The sequence below is a fragment of the Dromiciops gliroides genome, chromosome 5 (genome assembly GCF_019393635.1).
Source record: "Dromiciops gliroides isolate mDroGli1 chromosome 5, mDroGli1.pri, whole genome shotgun sequence".
NCBI classification, from domain to species: domain Eukaryota; kingdom Metazoa; phylum Chordata; class Mammalia; order Microbiotheria; family Microbiotheriidae; genus Dromiciops; species Dromiciops gliroides.
The window spans coordinates 294,261,486-294,273,816 of NC_057865.1; the positions used below are offsets into that span (position 1 = coordinate 294,261,486).

The 12,331-nt window shown below is 48.2% G+C and overlaps 1 protein-coding gene across 1 annotated transcript in view; it reads left to right on the plus strand.

The window, feature by feature from the left end:
• EFCAB6 (EF-hand calcium binding domain 6) overlaps window positions 1-12,331 on the plus strand; it is a 168,313-nt gene that overhangs the window by 35,045 nt on the left and 120,937 nt on the right. The window contains exons 5-6 of the mRNA XM_043967890.1: window positions 479-567; window positions 6,574-6,637. Of these exons, the coding sequence (XP_043823825.1) occupies window positions 479-567; window positions 6,574-6,637 (153 nt within the window). The remainder of the gene's footprint in view (window positions 1-478; window positions 568-6,573; window positions 6,638-12,331) is intronic.

A 12,331-nucleotide genomic window follows, 5' to 3' on the forward strand; every position in this document is an offset into this window, starting at 1 on the left:
GTGACAGATGTGCCTCTTGCAGATGGGCGTCCCATTGGAGGGTGGGCTGATTGCTTGGACTCGTAAACCCTCCTTTCTGCCGTAATGGAGACTGGAGTTCAGAGATATGTTTGGACAGGAATCAGAACACATTTGTACACAGCTGGTTGCTTTCAGAAGCCAGCCTCTGTGCCACACGTGAGGCAGAATACTTTTCTGATCCTCAGTCCGGTTTTATGAGAGGACAGAAAGTGCCACGGGTGCCCAGAGGCTGAGTTCTAGCTGGGGAGCTGCCAGACTCCTGGAGCTATGTTGGAAATGTCCTTGGCTTCCCAAACTAGCCATCACTGGGTAATGCTCACACCGGGGACATTGGAGGGGATAGTTGTGAACTTTTGAGTCCCCTGCCTGTCCTGCAAACAGTCTGCCATGCAGCGAGCAGGGTGAAGACTAGTAATGGGCTTCCCTCTTCTGGACTGTGCTTTGTCTTGTGTTGCAGATACCTCTCACCAGCAATGGAGAAGTGCCCTACCTGGAGTTCCTGGCCAGGTTTGGCAGACTGATTACAAATGTGCATTCCCTGAAAAGGTAAGGAATGGCTTGGGTTTTATGGAAGCTGATGTGGGAGATGGGGATGGGGGTGGCAGTATCTGGTCTCCTGGGGTGCCTCTGGGTGGTGTGGAGTTGGACCAGAGAGGCCCAAGGGTCGTAGCCTCTCCCTCTGGCTTTGACGCCTCGGCAGGTGCTGCCCAGCTGGCAAGGCAGCAAGTGCCAGCCAAGTGGACACACTGGTCCTTTCTTGGCAGAGAACCAGCCCAGCTGGGTGTGGATGGATCCAGCCCCGAGTGGCAACCACCACTCATGCCGGCTTTTGGCCACAGCACCTCACAAAGACTCTCTGATGAGGGGCCAGCTCCATGAGCGTTTATGAAATGTTTGCTCTGCACCAGGTGAAGGGCAGCACAGTGGAATAGCCGGGAGGCCAGCCTGGGTGGGCCCCAGACGTAGGCTGACCATGTGACCCTTAAGTTACCAAAAAGGGGCTCTCCTGTAGGAACTCCATGACACTGAAATGGCAAGTTCGGTTCCCCTCCCCCACCAAAATTGTGGCCATCTCTGACTTTGACCCCAGTAGGGGTTATGGTCAGCCTTCATTCATGAGGAGCCACTAGCAGGGAGCTCATGGTTCTCTGAACTTTTAATGAATGGACCAGCATCACTATGTGCAGGCTATGATGAGCACTGAGCATGCAAAGTGGAGTGGGAAAAACAGTTCCTGTCCACAGGGGGCTGATGTTCTAAGGGGAAGACTACACATATAGGGTAGTGGTAGCCAGGGAGGGGTGGGCAATGGCTAGTGTTGACCTGATGACTGATCCCAGAGTTAGAGGTGCAAAAGGGGCCTGGGGGAAAGGAGGAAAGGGCATGGGCATGGTGGCATGGCATGAAGGTGTCCCTTGAGCTACCTGTGAGGTTTGGGTCAGCCTGGATACGGTGAACTCTCACCACTCCAAAGCCCAGGGCCTGCAGGCAGGAGCCAGAGCTGAGACATTAAAATTACTTTAAGAGCATCAGAACTAATTTAATCGATGGATCCATTGTTATTCATGATTTATTCAACAAATACTTAATAAATGCCTCCTTCAGCCAGTCAGTCAATAAATATTTATTAAGACCTACTATGTGCCAGCCAGGAAGTGTGGTAAGTGCTTGACGATGCCCATGCAAGGTCCAAAAGAAGATGAAAAGCTTGTGATCCAGCAGGGGACATAAGAGGTATACAAATAATTATAAGAGAAAGCAGAGTATGATAAGAGAGTAAGGGAAGCACATTGTGCTTGGGCAATTGAGGAAGGCTTCTTGGAGACGCTGGCGTTTGAGGCTGGTGGTAGAGGACAGGAATGTGTTCAGCACTTGGAGGTGGGAGGGACAGTGTTTCAGAGGGCAAGTCACATCCCTTCTCAGCTCTTTGTCTGTCAAATGGGCTTAATAATACGTTCAGACCTGACCCCTCGGGATTGTTTTGAGGGTAGGAACTGTCTCACTTTTGTATTTGTTAAGCACCTAGTAGAGTGCGTAGGCATACAGTAAGCACTAAATAGATGTCTGCTGCTTGCAAACCTTCAAGTTCTGTAGGATGGAGAGTGATGATTATTAGATTGTAATTTATAAAAATGCAGTAAAGCATTCTGAAAAGTGATATGCAGAGCTCTAGACTTGGTTTTTACCCGGAGTCCACAGCTAGGTTTCAGAGGATCCATGAACTTGGACGGGAAAATGACATCTTGATTTCACTCTACTTGGTTTCTTTTCTGCATTTTATTTTATGGTTTACAAATATGACTTGGAGGAGGGGCCCCTCCACAGGCTTCTCCAGACTGACTGCCCAAGGGGTTCAGGACACAAGCAAAGGGAAGAACCCCTGCTCCAGAGCAAGAGACAGGCAAGGCCGACAGAAAGCCTATTAACGAGGAGTCGTTATATTAATTGGATTTAAAAGAAGGAAGCAAAATGCCAAATTTCAAATTCTTAAATTCATATATGTTCCCATCTACTCTTTCCTCTTGAAAAGCCTCAGAGGGACATAGGGTTTAAATCTAGAAAGAACCTCAGAAGTTGTTTTAGCGCCCCCCCCCCCTTTTTTTTTTTTGCTGGGCAATGAGGGTTAAGTGACTTGCCCTGGGTCACACTGCTAGTCAAGTATCTGAGATCAGATTTGAACTCAGGTCCTTCTGAATCCAGGGCCAGTGCTCTGTCCACTTCACCACCTAGCTGCCCCAATTTCCTTATTTTTCAATGGAGGAAACTGAGGCCCACTGAGAGGTCAGCCAGACAGAGCATCATAGAGCTCTAGAACTGGAAGAGACCCCCCCCCAAACCCTCTAAACCAGGGCATCTTAAACTTTTTCCTCTCGACCCTTTTTGCCCAAGAAATTTTTATATGATCCAGGGTATATAGATATATAAAATAGGTATACATAACCTTTTACTGTTGCCAATTTTTTTGCAACCCCCACCTTCAGTTATGCAACCCCATGTGGGGTCATGACCCAAAGCTTAAGAAGCTAGCCTGTAGACTAATTTCACAGATTAGCAAACTGAGGTCTGGACGGGAAAATGATTTGCCCAAAATCACACAGGTGAGAGAAATAGATTTGAACCCAGGTCCCCTGACTTCAAATTCATTGCTATTTGGTGATCATGGCTTTGTGGTTCTAAGTTTAAAATATGATAATAAATGTGATAAGGGGAGAAAGCATGTGGGTCCTTGGGATTCCTCTGTAAAGAATTACACTCTCGTGCAAGACCTAATTAGGAATAAAAGAACAGGTTTATTGGGGTACAAGAGAAACCGGCCGGGAGGAAGGTTTTGGAGAAACAAAACGCTCTCCTCCTCGACTTGCTCCGGGAGTGCCCTTTTATAGGGTTTTGATGGCGTGGGTAAGAGGGTCCCTTATTGGGTGAGGGGCTGGGGGTTCTCTGGCGTTGCGCTGGGGTAGGAGAGATCACTCGTGAGCAATCTGGTGATGGGCGTTAACTCTGTCCTGATGGGTCCCAGCAGTCTGCTGGTGGGCGGTTCCAGGTGGTCTTCTCCTGGGGTAGTCTCTCCCAAAGGATTACCTCATCCAGGTGCTCAGGAGGACTGGAATGCGGGGTGGTGGTCCTGGAGCATGCTCAGTTCGATCTGGTGCTGCTTATCTCTTTTGGGTGTGTATGTCCTTGATTGAGCTCAAGGAGCTACTTGATTTCAAGGGAAAACTCCTGAGGTTTCAAGGAAAAAGTTCCTTGACCTCCCCAGAGAACTGTTGGGGGTAACTGGGGCCCATAATCCTCCCATAACAAATGGAACAAAACAAAAAAAATTTGTGTAAAAATAAATGGACCAGCAGGCATTATGTGAATGGGCCTCATTTTCCTCTGAAATGAATCAGAGTCTCAGAGCTGAAAGAGACTTTAGAGGTCAAGAAGTTCCTTCTGTTCTAATCCATGAAGCCTCTGTGACATACCTGGCCAGGGCTCACTCAGAACCTGCTTGAAGACAGAGGGGATGCATTTCCTCTCAGGTCTCAGTTTCCTCACGTGCAAAATGGGAGGAATGGACCAGAAGCCTGAGCTCTCTCTCAGCTCCCACAGAATCCTTGAAGGGAGCTCTCATGGCCTTCTTGTGTCTGCAGCACCTTTTTTTTTTTTTTTTTGGTGAGGCAATTGGGGTTAAGTGACTTGCCTAGGGTCACACAGCTAGTAAGTGTTAAATGTCAGAGGCTGGATTTGAACTCAGGTACTCCTGAATCCAGGGCCAGTGCTCTATCCACTGCGTCATCTAGCTGCCCCTCTGTAGCACCTTTAAAGGGTCTTCATCTAGCACAAACTAAAAGCCCTTCTCTGTGCCTGCTGCCCTGTCTGGGACATCTCCAGAGAATCAAAGTCCTTCCTAGACTGGGATGTCCAGAACTTAGCCCAGCACTCCAGATGTGGTTGGACGAGGCCAGAGCACATCTGTTCCCTGTTCCTGGACCCAGTGGCTCTCTTAATGGGTGCCCACTCTCCCTTTCAGATTCTGTTTTCTGTTTCTCAAAGTTGACCTAGGAAATTCTTTCTTAGTAGGGAGCTATGGACTCAAGTTACACCCTTTTAAATGCATAGGATTCTCCACTTGCCATTGGGAGCCCTGTAACAATGGTGAAAATTAATAGTGAGCTATTTAGTTTAAGAACACTCCGTTGGCCTCAGCATGAGAATGGCTCTCCCATCCCCTGCTGAGTGGGGTCCAGCATTCTTCCCATTCACCAGCTGTGACTCAGCCTTGGCTCCTATACCCAGGAGCCTGATGATTCTTGTTCAAAAGGGCCCATCCTAATCTCAGATTTCATCCCCAGGGATTAGTGTTTGTTTGGCAAACTTTCCATCTAAGTACTCATTTGAGAAACTCCATTGGGGGAGAAATGGAAGCTACTGCCTGAGCTGGGTCCTAAAAAGGGGGTGAGAAAAGGAGCCAAGCCATAAATGGGTTTTCTCCATTTTGTGATGGGATCCATTGACCCTCGTTTCCTTTGAGGTGAAAGAGATGGAAAAGGCTATTTCATTTGAGCCTTAGCTGGGCCTGGACTGTGCTGGGGGCCACGCTTGGGTGAATTGAGGGCGGTGATCTCCCGGGCCTCACTCCTGTCCATGACTGGGCTCTGATGGACACTGGAGAAATTCCTTACATTTCTGGAGTGCTTTATACATTTCAGAGCAGTTTTATCCCTGCTCTGTTGACTCACTGACCCTTGAGGACTGATTGAGTCAGTGTGGAGCCCATCGCTTTACCGCCCTGAGCCTCAGTTTCCTAATCTATCCATTGAGGGGATTGGACTGAATAATTTCTCAGGTCCCTTCCAACTGTGGCCCTATGTATGATCTGAGGTTTCTGCTCAATGAAACCATCCAGCAGAGAGTCAGATCTGCAGCGTCTGGGGTAAGAAATGTGAATTTGGAGGCAAAGGACCTGGGTTCAAATTTTACTTCTATGACTGAACCAGCAAGATGACTCTGGGCAGGTCACTTTACTTTGGCAGGTCCCAGTCCCTTGTCTGTAAAATGAAGAGATTGTGGATGGTCTTCAAGGTCATTTTCATTATCCCTGCACTGAGCCTGAAAACAGGGCAAATTATTCTTGAACCATACCAGAGTAAGCCTCTTCCTTAGTGCTGGATATGAAACCAGAAGCCCTGAGTTTGAATCCTTCCGCTCCTACTAGTTTTGTGGTTACTTCCCTTTCTTTGAACATCTGTTGTGAATAATAGCTTCACAAATTGTTAAGTGTTATTCAGATTCAACAGTTGAACAATTTTTAAAAACTTGCCTAATGTTGGAGGGCCCTTCCACTCTTAGTGACTGGGGAAGCTGCAAAGTTTATGTAATTCACAGTCCTGTCATCATGGTGTTTGTAGTCTTTTAAGGGGATGTGACACAGCCATGAACACCTTGCTCTAAGCCTTAATGGAGTCTCTCATTTTACTGGTGTGAGAACTTCATCTAGGGCTGATTCCAGCCCCTCCCAACCTTCTCATTGCATCTATTCATGTCTTTCCAAAGATCCTCTTGGGAGGATCCGCCAATGCCCTGGATGCCCTTCACTGGGTCTTTGGATGTTTTGTGGAGGCCAGGCCATGGCCTAGATAAGTCCCTCTAGCCCCATGACTGGCACACCTTGTTTTCTGGTCCTGCACACCCCCATTTACACATATTATTTATACTTGTTTGGGTGGGCAAGATATGGTTGGTGGTTTGTTGGTGTCCCTACTAGTGGTGGCTTTTCATTTCTCCTGGGTCACCAACGACCATAATACACTAAACACATGTGCTATCATTCTCATTCTTGTCATCCTTGTAGTTGATGGCCTTCCCATAGAAATGGTCCATTATTATTTTAGTTATGTCTAAGTTTGATTGTACTCAGTTTGCCTTAAGATTCTTGGGAGCCCAGACCGAACTAAAGTAACCATTATGAGATGCAAATGCAGCTTACAGGTAAGCCTACTCCAAGCATTTTGCCTGTTCCTCCTTTGTTTTCCATTGGATATTCATCTTACCTTTCTTCATTTTTTTCAGGGTGCCTGGGAAACAGTGTAACGTCAGGTCACTGAATCAACTGGAATGCCAGTTAGGAGAAAAGGTATAATCATATTAGCATGTTCCCTAAGTGCTTCCCCTTCAATCTCGGCTTCAGTGCCAGGAAACAAACCGTGTGTTGTCACTAGTTCTCATGTCAGGCTCTTCTCGACTCAGGAGGTATTTTGGTCCTCATCCTGCATTTCTTGCCTCTCGTGGTGTTGATTGGGATGAATGACAAGCAGGAGACTCAGAATCTTAATGACTCAGTGTTAACTCTCGATGTGGTTGGTGGTGGGCACTTCCCCAGTGGCATCTGAGCAGGCTTGGCTTCTTGCCCAGCATGTGCCCCATGGACCCAAATCTCCAGCATCTCCCAGGGCATTGCATGGTCCTTTAGGCTGGGAAGGTGATCTGTATTCTCAGGAAAGTACAAGGGGCTTAATTTTGATATGGGGAGAAAGCATGTGGGTCCTTAGGATTCCTCTGCAAAGAATTACACTCTCACGCAAGACCTAATTAGGAATAAAAGAACAGGTTTATTAGGGTACAAGAGAAACTGGCTGGGAGGAAGGTTTTGGACTGGAATGTGGGGTGGTGGTCCTGGAGCATGCTCAGTTCGATCTGGTGCTGCTTATCTCTTTTGGGTGTGTATGTCCTTGATTGAGCTCAAGGAGCTACTTGATTTCAAGGGAAAACTCCTGAGGTTTCAAGGAAAAAGTTCCTTGACCTCCCCAGAAAACTGTTGGGGGTAACCGGGGCCCATAATCCTCCCATAACAGTTCCTATGAGCTTCCAGCATGGCCCCGTGGGAAGAGGGCTGGAAGAAGCGGGTTCCAGACCCACGTGAGCTCAAGCAAATCATGCCACATGTCTAGGGCTCAGCTGCTCTCAACTCTAAAGTGAGGTGGGGAGAGGCCCTCACAGGTCTCTTCTGGCACTTGAGCCATGAGTCCATCATCCCAGGGCCTGCTACCTCCAATCTCTCTCCCCTCCAACTCATCCTTCATATGACTGGAGGCCAAGAGAATGTAAGGTCCTAGAGGCAGGGGCTGATTAACATAATATCTGCTTGTGGGGAAATCCAAGCCCACTTGCCTCTGCTGACAGCCCTGAGAAAGGCAAACCCCCTTACTTACAACCAAAAGCCTTGACAATGTACTAGAATGTGATTGTGGCTCAGCCTCTTTCTGAGCCACGGAGCAGGTGAATTGTCTTAAAGTGTGGACTGTGGCTGAAAGTGCTTCATCTACATTTCCAGTTTGAACAGGGCCTAATTGATTTTTTTCTGCTGAATTCATCGGAGATTTTCAAGTATTTTTTTTTTTATTCCACAACAGCCTCAATGTGCTCAGATAATCTGTGAAAGCCTTCTTGCTGGTGACAATCAGCTGTAGGGGAGAGTTTTGTGGTGCCCTGAGCCATTTCACCGATTTCCAGACTTCTTGACTGATTTTACCCCCCCTCAACCCCCTGGTGGGAGCCAGGAGTCCGGGACCTCAGTGGACTCTCTGTATGACCTTGCATGAGTCCTTTGTCTCTGGGTCTCAGCATCTCCTCGAAAGAATGAAAGGTTAGGTGGCCTTGGGGGCCTCTCTGAGCCCTGAGACCCTCTGGCCAGGTAGTTAACTACCTGTCTCCATGGAGGCCGGCTTTCCAGTCTGTAAGAAATCTGCCTGACAGGAAGGCAAAGCGAATAAGTCAAGGCCAGGGAAGTGGTAAGCACCCACTTTAGTCAGATAATGGAGCTCCACCGGCTATTTACCCAGAGCTTTGAAGTCTGCTGGGTCCTTTGTAGCAACACCCCCGGGAGGCAGGAGGGACCCTGCGGAGCATCCCTGTTGGGTCAAGATCTGGGACTTCCTCTGGCTGCCAATCAGCTTGGGAAGGCTTTGCAGCTTCATTTTCCAAAGCTGGGAAACGAGGTTACATGACTTGCCCAGGGGCACAGGAGGAAGACTTGAACCCAGATCTCCCTGATTCCCAGCCCTACTTTCTAGCTACTTTGTCATGCTGCCTCTCATGTCCAAACTGATTCTGATTCTGGAAATAGGCATAGTGGGGGGAGTCTTGAGCTTGGAGTCAGGAAGACCTGGGGTGGTGTCCCACCCTGAACAGACACTTACTACCTCTCTGTAAGCAAGTCCCTTATTCTCTCTGAGCCTCAGTTTCCTCCTCTGCAAGATGAAAGGGCTGGACTTAGTGGCTTCTAAGGCCCCTTCAAGCATAAAATCTATGATCCAATGTCCTGAGTTCAAATCTCGCCTTTGACACTACTTGTGTGACTACAGGCAAGTCGTCACTTAACCAACGATGTCTCTATTGATTCTTGTGTCCAATGAGGGGGTTGCCCGGATGGCCTCGGAGGCCCCTTCCAACCCTAGAGCGTAGGGGTGGGTCCCTTTCCTTGCTGAAGCCACCAATCAAGCGAACAGATGGGGACTGAGCACTGACTTTGGAGAGGAAGTCAATGCCCTGTCCAGAGTGCTGGGCAGAGCGGAACAAACAACAGATTCACTCATTGAGGTTCTGTTTCTTGTTCCATTGTCAAGGCTTTTGGTTGTAAGTAAGGGGGTTTGCCTTTCTCAGGGCCGTCAGCAGAGGCAAGTGGGCTTGGATTTCCCCACAAGCATGTTGAAATGTCACACACCTTGCATTTTCCACTGGGGAGCCCAACCCTGCCAACAGTTTCATCTCTAATCAAGGCCTAATGTCTCACTTAAACTAACAAATGATTAGCCTTGAGAATAGAAATGTTAATTGAGCCACAATTCACATGTTGGCTAATTGTTGTTTCCTGCTGTGCAGGTCTGTGGTGTTAATATTCCTACATTACAGACACACTCTTACGCTACTCGAGGCTGTCCACGTTAGCCAGCATAGGAGGACCTGTCAGAGAAGAGCATTAGAGGGTCATTGGGGAGCCGAGACTTCCCTCCGCTTTCAAAGAAAACTCCAAGCCCCGTCCTGAGCCTCTGTGTGCTTAGGCAGCCAGAACTCCTTTCCCTTCAAGAGTGAATGTTCGATCTTAAAAATGTGCTGTTCAGTTAGGGAAGTGAAGCCACCCCTGAGCCTTCTGATCCTTGTTCACAAGCTTGTATGTGAGTCAATAGGGGAAGAGAAGGAAGCAAGCATTTATATAGGGCCTACTATGTGCCAAGCACTTTATGCTCATTTGATCTTCACAACAGCCTTGTGAAAATGGGCTTGTTAATCTCTTTGTACAGTGGAGGAAACCGAGGCAGACAGAAGTGAAGTGACTTGCCTAGGATCACACAGCCACTGAGTGTTGGAGCCTGGATTTGAACTCGAGTCTTGACTCTAGGTCCAGCGCCATCTAGATGCCATTTGTAGAGGAGTTAGTTGAAGCTCAGAGCAGGGAAGGGAGCTGTCTGAGGTTACCTTGCTAAAGTGTCAGGGTCAAGATTTGAACCCAGGTCTTTTGACTCCAAATCTGACACACTTTCTCCAGAACTCACGTGGCTTGTCACAGAAGGGTGCATTTCTGGTTCAGTCCAGCCTTCACAACGGTGGGCTGGGTGTCAAAGGGGAGAGGAAGGTCACAGGTGTGGGTCTCTGCCTTCACAGGGCCTCCAGTCTAGTAGAAAGCACCGTTCCTTCCCCAGAGAGGCACAGTAACACAGGACGGGGTTGATATATAAGATTCCGAGTCAGGCCTGAGGAAGCAAAGATCACCTCGGGCCCCTCCCGGTGGATCTTTGGATGGCACCGACTGGGGATCGATCCGCCTTTGATTGCCACGAGGAAGACAGGTTCAGCGGAAGATGCGCTCACCTTGGGGCTGACGGATCCTGGTTTTGCCACTCATTCCCTCCATGACTCCGGGAAAGCCACTGCAGGCAGGCGGACAGCATTTATTAAGCGCCGACTGTGTGCCAGGCACTGACTTATGAAGAATGGTAGCTCCTGCCCTCACAGAGCTCATGGTCTACTGCTCCCCACTCTAGGTCTCAGTCTTCCCATCTGTGAAGTGACTGGGTGGAGATGACGTCTAAGGTCCCTCTTCACTCAGAATCTACTCAGGAGACTCGTGAAGGAGCCCTGACTGTGTCAGGGAGGGGACTCCTTCCACCCACACAGGTCTTCACCTACGTGTGAGGCTCTTGGGCTCGAGCGCTAGTGTCAGTGGCAGCACTTGAACTCAGGTCTCCCTGACTCTAAGCACAAAGGCCCATCATCATGCACCGTGCCACCGTTGGCTCTTCTTTCCTGAAGTCGTTACTAGTAGGAACTCACGTGGCTCTAGTGCTCTGTCCACCTTCCTCATCTATTATGTCATTCTGTAAGCGTCAGGTCTACAGGAAGACTTGAATTCTAATACATCCCATGATACCGTCTAGCTGTGTGAGCTTGGGCAAGTCACCTAACCCACCTCAACTGTAAAATGAAGATAACAATAACACTCCTACCTCCCAGGGTTGTTGTGAGGATTGAATGAAATCATATTTATAAAGCACTTTGCAAACTGTAAAGCATAGTTATAAATACTTATTGTTATTATGACAGTGAGGCCAACTTACATTTTTTTTTTTTTTAGTGAGGCAATTGGGGTTAAGTGACTTGCCCAGGGTCACACAACTAGCAAGTGTTAAGTGTCTGAGGCCGGATTTGAACTCAGGTACTCCTGACTCCAGGGCCGGTGCTCTATCCACTGCACCATCTAGCTGCCCCCAACTTACATTTTGATAGTACTTTAAGGTTTGTAAAAGGTTTTCCTCAGAATCACTTGCAAATGATGCAATTAAGCATTCTCTCCATTTTACAAGAGGGGGCAAATTTAACTAACTCAAGGTCACATGCCTAACAAAAGGTAGAGCTAGGCTCCAACCCGACTCCTCGATCTAGGTTTGGACAGCACCTCCCAGGCTCTCTGATTCAACACCCTCGTTTTGCAGAGGAGGAAACAGAGGCACAGGGAAGTTTCATGACCCACCTTCAGCCACAGAGGTAGCAAACGTTGGAGGCAGGATTTGAACTCAAGTCTTCTGACTCCAGAGCCTGGGGCTCTTTCCCCACTTGAAAGGAGACATTTTGAGATCACGTCCTGGACATGCAGCTCCAAGAATTAAGTCTTGGCTGAGGGGCAGAAGGATTAGGCTGCCAACAGCTTTTGTAGAGGGGGTAGAATGCTCGCTGTTGCCATAACAGACGTGGGTTTCACAATGAGGCGATTGATGAACCTCTAAGCTCTGGGTTTAGTGCATCCCCTCCTAATCCTGCTTTCATCAGCTCCCTGTTGCTTGGCGCACTTGCTGCAGGTATTTGGACCCTCCGCTCCCCAACTGCCCCTCCCCTCATCCGAGAGCAATATTAACATATCGCAGAGCTGTTGGGACAGATTGCATCCCGAGGTTTTCTTCCTTTGCTGCAGAGAAGTCTATCAATCATAACTGAATCCGGTGATTAATAATGTCACAGCTTTTATTCGGTTTGTCTGTGTGCAAAGGGAAGACTAGCATTTCCATTTTGATGTTGAACGTTTCACATCACAAAATAATCAGTTGCCATTTTATTTTTTTAAAATTTGTTCTGGAAATGCCTCCGCCCCAAGGCCTGCTTTTGGCTCCCCCCTGTTATTAATTTTCTAAAGCCTTTGAAGGGAAGTGGTAATGAAACCTCATTCTTTGGGGCAGCGCTCATTTGGAGTCTGAGATGGTTTCAGAAGGGAGTGTATTTGTGTTTAGCAGATGCTTTCTGCCCCATGTTGGTTAATGGTGCAATGAATCGCTCCTGTGTT